This window comes from Euprymna scolopes, chromosome 35, assembly GCF_053919585.1.
Source record: "Euprymna scolopes isolate OS-2025 chromosome 35, ASM5391958v1, whole genome shotgun sequence".
NCBI lineage: Eukaryota > Metazoa > Mollusca > Cephalopoda > Sepiida > Sepiolidae > Euprymna > Euprymna scolopes.
This window is the reverse complement of record NC_136516.1, coordinates 42,768,217-42,781,387: the sequence shown is the minus strand read 5'-3', so window position 1 is coordinate 42,781,387 and position 13,171 is coordinate 42,768,217. Positions and strand designations below refer to the sequence as shown.

The 13,171-nt window shown below is 34.0% G+C and overlaps 1 protein-coding gene across 1 annotated transcript in view; it reads left to right on the top strand.

The window, feature by feature from the left end:
• The window catches only part of LOC145259836 (TRAF3-interacting protein 1-like), a 217,903-nt gene that overhangs the window by 25,665 nt on the left and 179,067 nt on the right, over positions 1-13,171 (top strand). Inside the window, exons 4-6 of the mRNA XM_080117663.1 lie at positions 809-921; positions 7,366-7,491; positions 9,899-10,198. Coding sequence (XP_079973789.1) covers positions 809-921; positions 7,366-7,491; positions 9,899-10,198 — 539 coding nt within the window. The remainder of the gene's footprint in view (positions 1-808; positions 922-7,365; positions 7,492-9,898; positions 10,199-13,171) is intronic.

The following is a 13,171-nucleotide window of genomic DNA, read 5'->3' as shown; positions in this document are numbered from 1 at the left end:
AGATTAGCTCAATATCATATTTCATTGTTCTGAGCCAGATTCTCTTCTGACTGCCATATTGTTTTTTTTCAACCCTGAGGAGGAGCTGGTTCAAGTGACTTTATGGATGAAATCACCAAGGTGGTGGTCAAGAATGAGACTGAACCAGTGAGAACGTTTCAAGAGGAGAGCTTGGTGCAGTGAGGATATGTTGCAGCAACAATGAACAGTAGCATTTGAGACGTGAGATGAACTGCCGCCAATGGATACGAAGGATGCGATATAAACAGTAGTCATCAAACACGTCAAACTTTCATAGGTTGTTTGCTCTTATCGGCCAAGTTTCACAGTCACACAATAAAATGGTGCAGACAATAGCTTGGTATATGCAAATTTTAGTGTCAAGTTTAATTTCAAGTTTGGACCAAAGCCGGGATTGAAGATAGCAGAAAGTCAGACAGACATTTCTGATGCAATTGTTCATATTCTCCTCTCTGTCACCTGTTGTGGTGATGATAGAGCTAAGCTATTTGAAATGATTAAATACTTCAAGAACATTCCCGTCGAGGTTGATTGGTTGTTTTTCATTTGGGAATAAACTGACAATCATAGATTATACATGTGTATAAGATAATAAAATTAAAGTTAGGCTTGTACTGTTTTGTTTTTTGTTGTTTCCGAAGAAAAGACGAAATGTATGTGTTCAAGTAGAGACTGGATTTATATTTGGAGTGATGAAAATACATTTGGTCCATAAATGTTATAATCACAGCAAACATCTTCTAGGTTAAGGTTTAGTATAATTCTTTCTTTCTTTTTTTTCTTCCAGCTTTAGTTACAGGCAAAAAAATACCAATGAAACCAGTGAAAGTAGTATCTGGCCATGAACCAGAGAAAACAAACGAATTTTTACAAATGTTAGCTGAAGCTATCAATAAACAGGTAAGTGTATATAAAGAAATATTGGATGTTGTGCGTGTTTGATTATGTAAGAAATGGAATTACATTTGTGAATTCTTTAGATGACCAGTGATTATTTGTATTATTTGTATTCGTCAGACTCACAATGTTTTGGTCGATGTAACCTTTGACCTTTGTCAGATGTATCTTGCTGAATTCGGCCATCATTTTGCAAAGACCCATAGTGTAATGGATAAAATGGATAAAATACTTGGTGGAATTCAGTTGTAAAGTTGCACTCTTTTGGAGGTTGAAGGTTTAATCGTTGACACACAAAATACATTTAAACTGTAGAGGGAACAGGATGGTCTGCTTGTGTTATAGACGATCCTGCCCCCTTTGTTAGTTAAATGAATTTGAATGGTAGAAGGATTGAAAAGCAAAAGGTCGCATAATGTTGACGAAAACATACCAGTATATATCAGCGAAAGAGTGCAGATTTATTTACATGAGAAATATTAAGAATAAAGATAGAAAGAATAAGAGTTTGTTGAGAATAAAAGTTTGTTTCTTGCGATTGATGAGAGGCTGACGGGTTAGTCAGGTAAGCTGGCTGGTGGCCGATGCCATCGGAACGGTTCTTGATTACATGTTGACTGCTTGAGAGTCCAGCATGAAAGAGAAAGAAATATGAGAAATAGGAAAAACACCCCGTCTAGCTGAAACCATTGTCAAAAATTTTCCCCACTCTTTATCTGTGCCTAAATCCAAACGTAGATTCTATGAACAAAGCTTCTTTCTTAGAACTGCACGCCTGTGGAACTCTGTTCCGTCTGCTTGCTTCCCACCTGACTACAACCTGGATGTCTTCAAGTCCAACGTAAACAAATTCCTGATGAACCGCCCCCTTAAGTAGACATTTTTATTAAACCCCCACACTAACGTACTGTACATGCAATAACCCTTATCCCTGAGTGGCTTCTGGGTCTTGATAAGTGGTGATCAGCTTAAAAAAAAAAAAAAAAAAAAAAAGAAAAAAAAAAGGAAGTCACGTGGCTGTGTCGCTCTCCGGTTATCAGAGTTAAAAGGTGACAATCGAGTTAGCCTGGGAATTTCTATTCCCACAAAACAGACAAGTGAGATTTATATAATTGATGGTGCGTCATTTCCAAGTGATGTTAACTCAAGTACAGCATGAAACTGGAAACTCCACCAGACTAGATGAATTCTTGCCATGGAATCCAGTAAGTTCAAGAAAGACATACTATAACACATTTAAATGGTCAATTGGAAAGAGGAAAATTATGGGTCCAACTTCTTTACTAACTCAGTTTGAGATGTAAAGGAGAACTTTAATGGGGTATTCGAATATCTAGGTCTCTCATATATAGTTCAACGTGACCTCCTGTCCTCCCACAACACCAAAGCCAGCCTGATTGTCACCATCTGCCGAGTATTTGCTGGGCTCCTGGCGGCGCTTGTGGAAAAGGCATGTTCCAAGTTCCAGACTTGTATCGAGGCAGTGATTGAGGCTGAAGGCGACTATATTAAATAGATGTCAGCTCTACTACATAATCAAGTTCCTTGAATTGATTTTTTCAATAAAGTTTTCAAATAAAGCTGTAGTGTTGTTTTCTTTTGGACGACAACTTTATCATTCTACCCATAAAAAAAAGCATACCTGATTAACAGACATACAAATAAATGCACATTTATTATTGTAGAGTGTTGTTGATTTTGAAAATAACTTTCCAGACTTTTTAATCTGTTTAGTTTTTTTCTCCTTTCTCTTAAATTGAAATAAATTATCAGGTCTTCTCATAATATGTTAGTGATTTTTGACTACCCACTGCACAGTAGATATCCTAATGCACTTTCCCCATTCCTGGGTGAGAGGATTCTGGACATTTTAACTTTGAAGATCGTTCTAGACTAGATCATCAGATTTTATTTCTGAAAAGCAGCAAAATCTCACCCCTTCACTGTAGAGGTCCTTAGATGCCAAAAAGCCTTCTACTCTAATAGTTCTTTTTTTTTTTCATTAAACTTCTAGATTTAGAATTCCCCCCTTGTTTTCTATTTCCCTGGCTCTAGTAACATGCATGTTACTTACTTTGGGTGAATAATAATAACAACAAAAAAAAAAAACAATAAAAAAATCAATAATGACAACAACAGCAAAATAGCAATAAAAAAACAATAATGACAATAACAATGACAATAATAAACAATAACAATAGCAATAAAAACATAGCAACAAAAAACAATGACAATAATCACAAAAAAAACAAAACAATAATGACGAAAACAATAACAATAACGACATAAAACAAAATAATAATAAAAAACAACAACAATCAATGACAATAACAACAAAAACGAAAAACATGACTGACATTTATACAAATAAATAAAAAAAAAACGATAACAATAATAACAAATAACAACAAAACATAATAACACTAATGACAACAACAATAATAATAATAAATAATAATAATAATATTATAACAACAAAAAACAGTAATAAGAACAAAAAAGAAAGCATGTCTGATTGACAAATATGCAAATAAATACACATTGGTCTTTATTATTCTAGATGATTCTCTTTATTCTAAAGTGAAGGATTAAAAGAAATTGATTTTGAAAATAACTTTCCAGACTTGTTGATCTGTTTATTCCCCCCCCTCTTAAATCGAAACAGATTACTTTTACTGCAGACTTGATCGTCTGTGTTTGTTTAAGATGTCAGAATAACACTTTTATGTTTCTTATTATTAAAGCAGTGACCTTCTTACCAACAGTACACATACATACATGGGCGCTTTTGCATAAAATTTTACAAATACAAGAGAAATTACTCCATTTGACTAAGGAATTCATCATCATTTTTTTTTTCAGAAGAGAATTTTGGGATGCTGAAACCAATGCAACTTAAAGGAATTGCACTTTTATTAAAATAAAATGTTAAGGTTTTTAACATGAATGAAAAAAAATGGATGACATTTTTTTTGTAACAAAGCTTATAAGATATTAATAAAATGTTCAACTTTAACATTAAGACAAAAGAAAAAGAATGTTTATAACATTGAAAGATGTTATGGTTTTTAACATTTTGTAGAATAATATTTTATAAACTTTGTTACATCTATAATATACATCTCAGTTGCTTGTGTGTTTGTATGCCCGCTAAAAAATGTCATCTGTATTGAAACGGCATGAACGTGGTACTGTTAGAAAGAGCGATCTCTCGGACACGTAATATAAAAAAATTAGAAACAAATCCTCAATTATTTCATGTAGAAATGTCATTTTGTTTGAAGGGATGGGTTAGGTAAAACTCTTGGTTTCGATGCTGTTTGTTAATTGCATATGTACAAATGGTCGATTTCTTTGTTTCATTTTAAAAAGCTAAATTTGCAAAGTCATAACATCTGTATCATCATGGTCCAACCGATAATATTCACTTATGAAGTTTTGCAAGTTCACATCCAGCACATGGCATGTTTTTCTTTTATTTTCTGCTTTACAAAATCTTGCTTCCAGTTTTGCTTCTAGCTGATGGCACTTAAGTCCTGTTTTTTTTGTTTATTTAAGCATATTTTATGACCGGGCAATGCCCCCCCCCCTCACTAGTCTATCATATAAAGCTCAGCCGTCTGTGTGCGTGTTTGTGTGCATGTTGTATGTCTGCTAAAAGTTTTTGTCATCGACATCGAAATGGCATGAATGTGGTACCGTTAGAAAAAGTGATCTCTTGGACACATAATATCAAAAAAATTAGAAAAAATTGTCAGTTATTTCATGTAGAAATGTCATTTTGTTTGAAGGTTGAGTCAGGTAAAACCTTGATTTCAATGTTGTTTATTAATGGTGCGCATCCCCCAACGGTCGATTTGTTGTGTCATTTGCAACATCAAAAATTAAATTTGCAACATCATAAATTAAATTTGCAACATCAAAAATTAAATTTGCAACATCAAAAATTAAATTTGCAACATCATAACATTTGTGCCATCTTGGTCCAATCGATAATGTGTTCACTTACAAACTTAAATTATGCAAGTTCACGCCTAGCATGCAACATTTTTTTTTCTTTTTTCTCTCTCCGATCCATTAAAATTCTTAACTTTCTTATGCGCGTCCACCACGTGCTAGTTTTTTTCTTTTGATAACACGATAAGATTGCACCCAAGTCCTGTTTTTTTTTAAAATTTTATTTAACCATATTTTACGACCAGGCAACTCTACCCCCCCTCCCCCCCCAGTTTAAAATAAACAGGCACCACAGTTTTCTTTTTTTTTTTCTTTAATTTTAAATGGAAAATGGTGGGATCCTTCTATCGACCCAGTAAATATCTCACTGCTGATGCAATTCTCTATCTATATAAGAGCCAGGTACGTCTAAGGATGGAGTACTGTTGCCACATTTTGGCAGGAGCTTGATAGAGTTCAAAATAGACTTTGTAGCCTCGTAGAGGATGTCCTTTCTTCTTCCCTGCAACCTCTTTCTCACAGAAGAGATGTTGCGAGTTTGTCTCTGCTTTATTGTTATTTTCATGGCAAGTGCTCGGCTGAGCTCCAATCTATGGTCCCCCCTCGCCAAACTTTCACAAGAAACACCCGTCTAGCAGTAAACACTATCACTAATTTCCCCCACTCTTTATCTGTGCCTAAACCTAAACGTAGATTCCATGAGCAAATCTTCTTTCTTAGAACTACACGCCTATGGAATTGTCTTCCATTTTCTTGCTTTCCAGCTGACTACAATATGGTTGTCGTCAAGTAAACAAGTTTTTGATGAGCCGTTCCATATAAGTTAACAAATTTACCGAATTTCCATTACTAACAATTACTATATTGTCCAATTTCTACTGTACACTCTTTAACTCTTATCCTCGAGTGGCCTCTTGGACTTGATAAGTGATGATGCCTCTAAAAAAAAAAAAAAGACTGTAACGATGTTTAAATTCCTTTGAGTTGCATTGAGGTCAGTGTTTGAAATTCTCTTCTGAAAAAATTGATTAATCTCTTAGTCAAACAGAGTTATTTCCCTTGAATGAGTGGCCTTGACTTACAGTCTCCTCAGTTGCCGATACGATATTCCTCAATGTAACATAGTATACACGTTTACACACGTTAATATGTAGACACTTGGGACCCAACACGTTGTAGCAGAGTACGTCGCAAGGAACATAGGACAAGTAATAACTCGACTCCCTTTTTCCCATTATAACAACATTTATTTCCCAAATAAAATGTGATCATACTCCTTCTCTCTGACCTCTCCTCTTGAACGTGGTTGTCTATCCGTGCACATCTTTTTATAGTCTTTTTCTTTCTCCCTACCATGGTGTCACTTCGCACATGGCTCGGTATTTGCATATGTGTGTCTGCACTCTATTGACCATCATATGCTGAAAAAAAAAATCTTTACAAGAATTTAAAACCTGATCTGAGGCAAATAAAAAAACAAAAGAAAAAAACCTCAAAAGTCGACACAAAAACATGAATGTATATAAAATGCCGCAGTGCATAGTCCTTTTCTTTTTCCTTATTATGACGTCACTTCACGCACGCCTGGGCATTTGTATACGGCATCCATGCTCTGTCACATCAAGACCTATTATTCACTCTTACACCAAAAAGAGGTCTATGTGGATGCCACAATTATTTTTATATAAAAGTCTAACAGTGGAGAGTGTAGTGGGCCGAGGCAGACAAAGTAGCAATAATAATTGAATACAACTTGGCTGACGTTAACCTTTTGGACACAGGAGTGCATGGATAGCAGGTATGAGTTGTAGCATGGTATTGCCCACAGATGGGGTTGTAGGTGAGACCCTCATAACATACAAAAATACCAAAACTAAATGATGGCCCTGTCGGTGGGGCATTAGAATACACCGACTTCCCCCCCTGCAGAGGGTAAAAGTCCCTCAATAGGGGTCCTGGATATGACCTCAAACTATATTCAGTGGTGAGGCCCTAGCTTGTGGGCTTTGGGGAGTGTAGAGCCACCCTTTAATTACCATTGCTCCCAGGTCCACTCTGACCCAGAGTGGTAGTACCTGTTAGGGTTCCAACTATGGGTTAAATAGAAACCGACGTAAAAACAACAAATATATTCTATTAAAAAAATTTTCTTCAAAATCTTTAGATTCGGCATTAAATAACCCGAAAAGGATTGATATGCCATAAAACAAAACCAACCAACCAACCAACCAACCAAAACTAAATGAAGAGAAAGGAAAAAAACTATTATAAGAAAGTATTAATGTTGAATGTAGAATTATTTTCCCAACATTACCGTGATTTTCTTTGTGAACTTATATTTTAATCTTCTGCTTTCATGCTTAGATAGGTGCAGTAATTTTCCATGCATTTTTAAGGACTTTTGATTGCTATCTTTAGAAATTATCAAGCTTTTCCGATGGTGGAGATAAATGCTTTTTTTTTTATTTTTCTCATTTTGTTTCCTTTTAGGTTGACAACGATTCTTATGTTCAGCGTGTTCTCAGTTCAAGGGAGACAAATAAAAGTCACGTGGACCCAAACAAAGAAAAGGACAGAACCAGAGACAAAAGTTCAAGCAGACGATCGGAAAAAGAAGTAAATTTTAATAGATTTTCAATTTTAATTACTGATATGAAGTGACCTTTTGTGAATGCTAAAACAGAAATATGAAAAAACACACTGGATGAAAACGATTCTGTGTAGATCAACAACAAAAAGTAATGTATTATATGAATACAACTGCAAAGAAATGACTATAAAATGAAGATATATTTAATTGTAGTTTCTGAAAAGGACTACTTTGCATCTAAGATTGGTATGAAGAGAAATATTACAAAAACAAAAATCCTCTTCACAGAATTCCTACCCTCCAAGAAAAACATGGTTCTTTTCAATGAGAAAACCCGAGAGCAGTCGATTGCTTCAAATACCTGGGTTTAATGTTTTTCACCATGGGCAGGAGTATGATGACATCGATGCCTGAATCAACAGCGCCTGTCATGTTTTCAGTCGTCTATAACCCCATCTGTGGGCACACTAGACTGGATTTATTAGGTGCTTATGTGGACGATCCTTATCTATGATTGAGACCTGGCCGATGAGAGCCGCAAATCTCAAAAGGTTTGTCATGTTTAACCTTTACTGCCTCTGCTGAATTCTGTGGGTATGCTGGCATCATTTTGGGTCTCATACAATATACATGTAATGAGATGCAGATATAAAGATCTTTTGAAGAGTGAAATTTGCCAGTTCTGTCTCATTGCATACCGCAACTCAGAAAAATTCATTCCAGGTCCACTCTGACCCGGAGTGGTAGTACCTGTTAGAGTCCCAACTATGGGTTAAATAGAATAAGACTTACAAAACAAATACACTATATTAAAAAATCGTTCTTCAAAATCACCAGATTCGGCATTAAATAACCTGAAAAGGGTTGATATGCCGTAAAACAAAACAACCAACCAACCATTTTCTCTTGATGTTAACAGACAAACCAGAACAGAGTAATCGATCTGGGAGCAATGGCAATTAAAGGGTGGCTCCACACTCCCTAAGGCCTGCAAACTGGGGCCTCACCATCAGATATAGTTTAAGGTCATATCCAGGACCAAGAGAAAATGGTGCAAAATATGTGAATGTTACAAAGCCTTGGAGAAAATAATCTTACTCAAAGACAAACGGCAACCAATATGTCATGCATGTAAAATTGCATACGCAAACATGTTCTTACTGAATACATTCGTCTGGTAAGAGAAACATTCTACAATATAATAATAATAATAATAAATAAAGAGACTGTTCAAAATAATTAATAAAATAGAGATAATAATGAAAGTTTTAAAAGTAGTTGATCAGTATGAAATGATATAAAGACCCAAGAATATATCAAATCAAATTTGATTTGGCATTAAATAAATTAGAAAAGCATGACATGCTGTAAGGAAATAGTTTTGTCAAAGAATAGCATTTTCAGAAACTAACAATTTTTTTATTCACCTCTGGTGACGTCAGTTTTGACAGCTTCACCCTATCACTTGGTGCCGTTTAGCTACAGACCGTCATGCATGCGTGTGTGTGTAGTCTCAACACATAACACTTTTCCCATCTGGAATAACTTCACCCCTGACTGGAAACCTTATATTTTTTTTCAAAAAATAACGTTTTTAAAGAATATTTTTTAAAAAGAATAATGTTTCCAAATAATAGCATTTTCAAATAATAATGTTTTTAAATAACAGCATTTTCAGAGAATAATGTTTTTAAATAACGTTTTTGAAGAATGACATTGTCAAAGAATAACGTTTTTAAAGACTAACATACTTAAAGAATAACGTTTTTGAAAATAACATTTTTAAATAATAACTTTCTTAAATAGCGGTTTTAAATAATGTTTTTAAAGAATAACGTTTTCAAATAATAACATTCTTAAATAACGTTTTCAAATAATAACATTCTTAAATAACGTTTTCAAATAATAACATTCTTAAATAACGTTTTCAAATAATAACATTTTCACTGAATAACATTTTTAAATAATAATATTTTCAAAGAATGACGTTTTTAAATAATAACATTTTCAAATAATACAATTTTGAAATAATGTTTTCAAATAATACAATTTTGAAATAATAACATTCTTAATTAGTGTTTTTAAAGAATAATGTTTTCAAAGAATGACGATTTCAAAAAATAACATTTTAAAGAATAATACTCATTTCAAAGAATCCAACTTGATTTGACATTAAATGACCTGAAATGGGTTGATATGCCACAAAACAAACATTAAAGAAAATATAATCTTATGATTCTGTTTTTTTTACGCGTATATTAGGCATAAATAAAAAGACGAAGATGAGAATAGAATAAAGCAAATTCAAACCATTTTTTAATGCTAATGTTAAAAAATTTGCAAAACATAGTATATATTTTTAAAAATGTTAACGTCAAATAATCAGTTAAAAACTTTTTTTTTTCTATATTTTCCCTTTTCTTTTATTTCCAGCGATCTCGAGAGAAAAGTGATCGTAAAGAAAGTTCCAAATCTCAGCCAGAGCGACACAAAGAGAACGAGAATGATCCCGGGGAAAAGGAAAAGCAGAGGGATAGAGCGGAAGAGAAAGAGAGGCGACATAGAAAAAACGAGGAAAAAGAAAAAGCAAAGGAGCGGTCTAACCGGAGCCGCACTGAGGAGAAAGGGGAGAAAGAAAGGGATCCAGAAAAGGAAAGAGAGAGGGAAAAGAGGAGAAATGAAGAAAGATCCAAAGAGAAACGACCCAGTGATGCGGACAGGTCTTCCAGGAAGGTAAGATGTCCATTTTAACTCGGCAAGCAAAACGGACCAGAAAAATATTTGATGGCCTTTTGTATTTTAGGAATAGTAAATATTTCGGTCTAAAATTAGTTTTGTCTTCTCAATGTTAAACTATATTTATTTGAGTGACCTACACTATAAGGTGTAGGTTGCTGAAAGTTTAGATAGTCAGAAAAAGAAATAAAAATGATAAAGTTTGACTGCTGGAAGTATTTTATCGAACTGTACATCTAGTGCAAGATGGCTTCACTCAGCTGTTCACTGAATAACGTTTTTAAAGGTTTTGTCAGCACAATTCCAAAAAATTTTATGCTTAGAATAAGGATGGATAGGTTTATTCTTGCCAGCCGACCAACACACTTCACCTATGAGAGAATATTGAGGGATTTTTCAAACTACTTTTAGGTAATGGAGTAGAAAGCATAAACATAATAACTGATCAAAGAGAAGACATTGCATTAAAAGATACATACACCCTATCAGCCACACAAGACTGACCTACATAAATCTGTTTGGAGAAGGGAACCAAAATTGAATCCGAAAGGATTTTTCTATTATATCAAAAAGGGTGTGTGTACAATGTTTTTGACTTCTGATGGGGGTATGAGACGAATGGATTCGCCAATCATTTTTATAACCAACGGCTGTGCTAAACAACCAATGAAAACGTCGCAAAATTATTATAAAAATTGTCGAATTTTGGATTCAATCAGTTCGCCGTTTGCTACGTCACGGACCGTATTTAATTCTTCGCCGCCATCTTGGTTACTGATCTGAACTACGCTGCCATCTTTGTTCAACACAATATCTCAGAACTTAAGAGGTTAACTACGCCACGGACCGCATTTGATTCTTGGTCGCCATCTTGGTTACTGATCTGAACTACGCCGCCATCTTTGTTCAACACAATGTCTCAAAACTTAACAATACACCTTATCAGCCACACTAGACTGACCTACATACATCTGTTTGGAGAAGGAGACCAATCTTGGGCTAATAATAAAACATTAATAAAAACACTCACAAATTCACAGCAAATATTATAAACAAATATAAAACCACTAGCAGATGTACCCAACGTCGCCTGGTATTAAATGTCACATTAAATTCCAATATAAATCATGTAGAATATCTGCATGAATATAATTACACGTAATAGTTAACTAAAGATGATCATCCCATAAGAAAATCGAAAAAAATAATAGAGAATTATTACAAAATGAATGTTTACACGATTATGCAAATTAGCTAGATCTTGTGCAAATAAATGCAATTCAATGACCCATATATATAACAAAGTTGTATTTTCTTTAAAAATAAACAGAAAAAAAGTTTGCCAAGATCTTTTTTCTGTTGTTCTTGGCCTTCAGACAAGGAGCAAATCAAAGTGTAGCATCTGCAGAACAGATGCTGCAATCAAAGTAATATGTGGTGGCAACCCCACATATCAGACCATTGCTCTTGAGCAATCAGTTTTGGTCAATGTAGGGGAAACCCTTCATACCAATTGTCACTATCCAGTTCCCCCTCGGGGGAGCTGGTCCCCCTCCCCCCACTCTCCACATTAAAAAACGGCCTTGTGCCTAATTTGCTCAGTGGGGAAGCAAATAAATAACTAAGTAAACAGAAAAAAGGTTCGCCTTTTTTCTTCTTGGCCTTTGGGCCAAGATCTTTTTTCTTTTATAAAAGTGTAGTATCTGTTCCAGCAGATACTGCAATCAAAGTTATATGTGGGGGGAGCGCCACATATCAAACCATTACTCTTGAACAATCAGTTTTGGTCAATGTAGGGGAAACCCTTCATACCAATTGTCCCTTCTCAGTTCCCTCTTGGGGGAACTGGTCCCCTTCCCGTTCACTCTCCACATTAAAAAACGGCCTTGTGCCTAATTTGCTCAGTGGGGAAGCAAATAAATAACTAAATAGAAGAAAGGGTTTTTAATATGAATATCAAGTCATTTTGAAAAAATTTTTTAAAATCATCACTATATATTGGGTCCAACATAATATAAAAAAATTAATACTAAATCTGCATTAATCAAAATATCATATTTAAGCGTATTTTACAACCGGGCAATGCTGGACAGCCTGCTAGTAATATAAAAAAAAAAACTAAAAGAAGTAAAAAAAAAAATCATAGTAAAACCTAAAATAAAAATCACTTGCACAATATGAATAGTGAAACACACTTTTAAAAAGAAGTAACGGTTAAACTGAAGAGAATCCTTTTCAATTTTGATTGGGGCCTGTGGAGTCAGTATGAATGGCCAGAAGTGTTATAAAGACCTGGTTGGATGTGGAGTGTTAGTTGAACTTTTACAAAACATCGCAAAGAATATACTTTAAAAGGAGTTTAGATAAAACGTCTTTATTTGAAAAACATTTATTCTATAAGATAAACACTATAAGAATATATTTTTTTATCATAAAAGTCTTTTTTTTTTCAATTTCAATCATTAATCAAATATTAGAAACAAAAATATTTTTACCTTTTACAAACAAAAAAATAATCTTTATTTGAAGGTGCTAATCTTTTGTTTAATTTCTCACTATGAAATGCTTTTTATTTTAATTAAGTTAAGTTATGTTAAGTTTTTTTTAAATCAAACACTATTAACAAAAACGTATCCAAGCAAAATATTTCTAAAATAGTTTTTTTTTCATTTGCTGCCACCGGAGGAATTCTTGCAGATGACCATTAAAATTTGCTTTGCTGATAAATGATAACATATGACACAGTCAAAGGGGGGATAACTCTCTTTCAAATTTTAAACATAGTGTTAAAAGTAATTGTCTGTATTTTTGAGATGAGAGTTCGATAAAAAACACCTGACGAAGGCCGGAGGGCAAAACGGCCGAAACGTTGTGACAATAACAACCAAGATAGTGTTAAAAAATGGACATCTTCTGATTCAGAAATTGCATTGTAATTTTGTAGTTTTTTACCCTAAATGACAGATAATT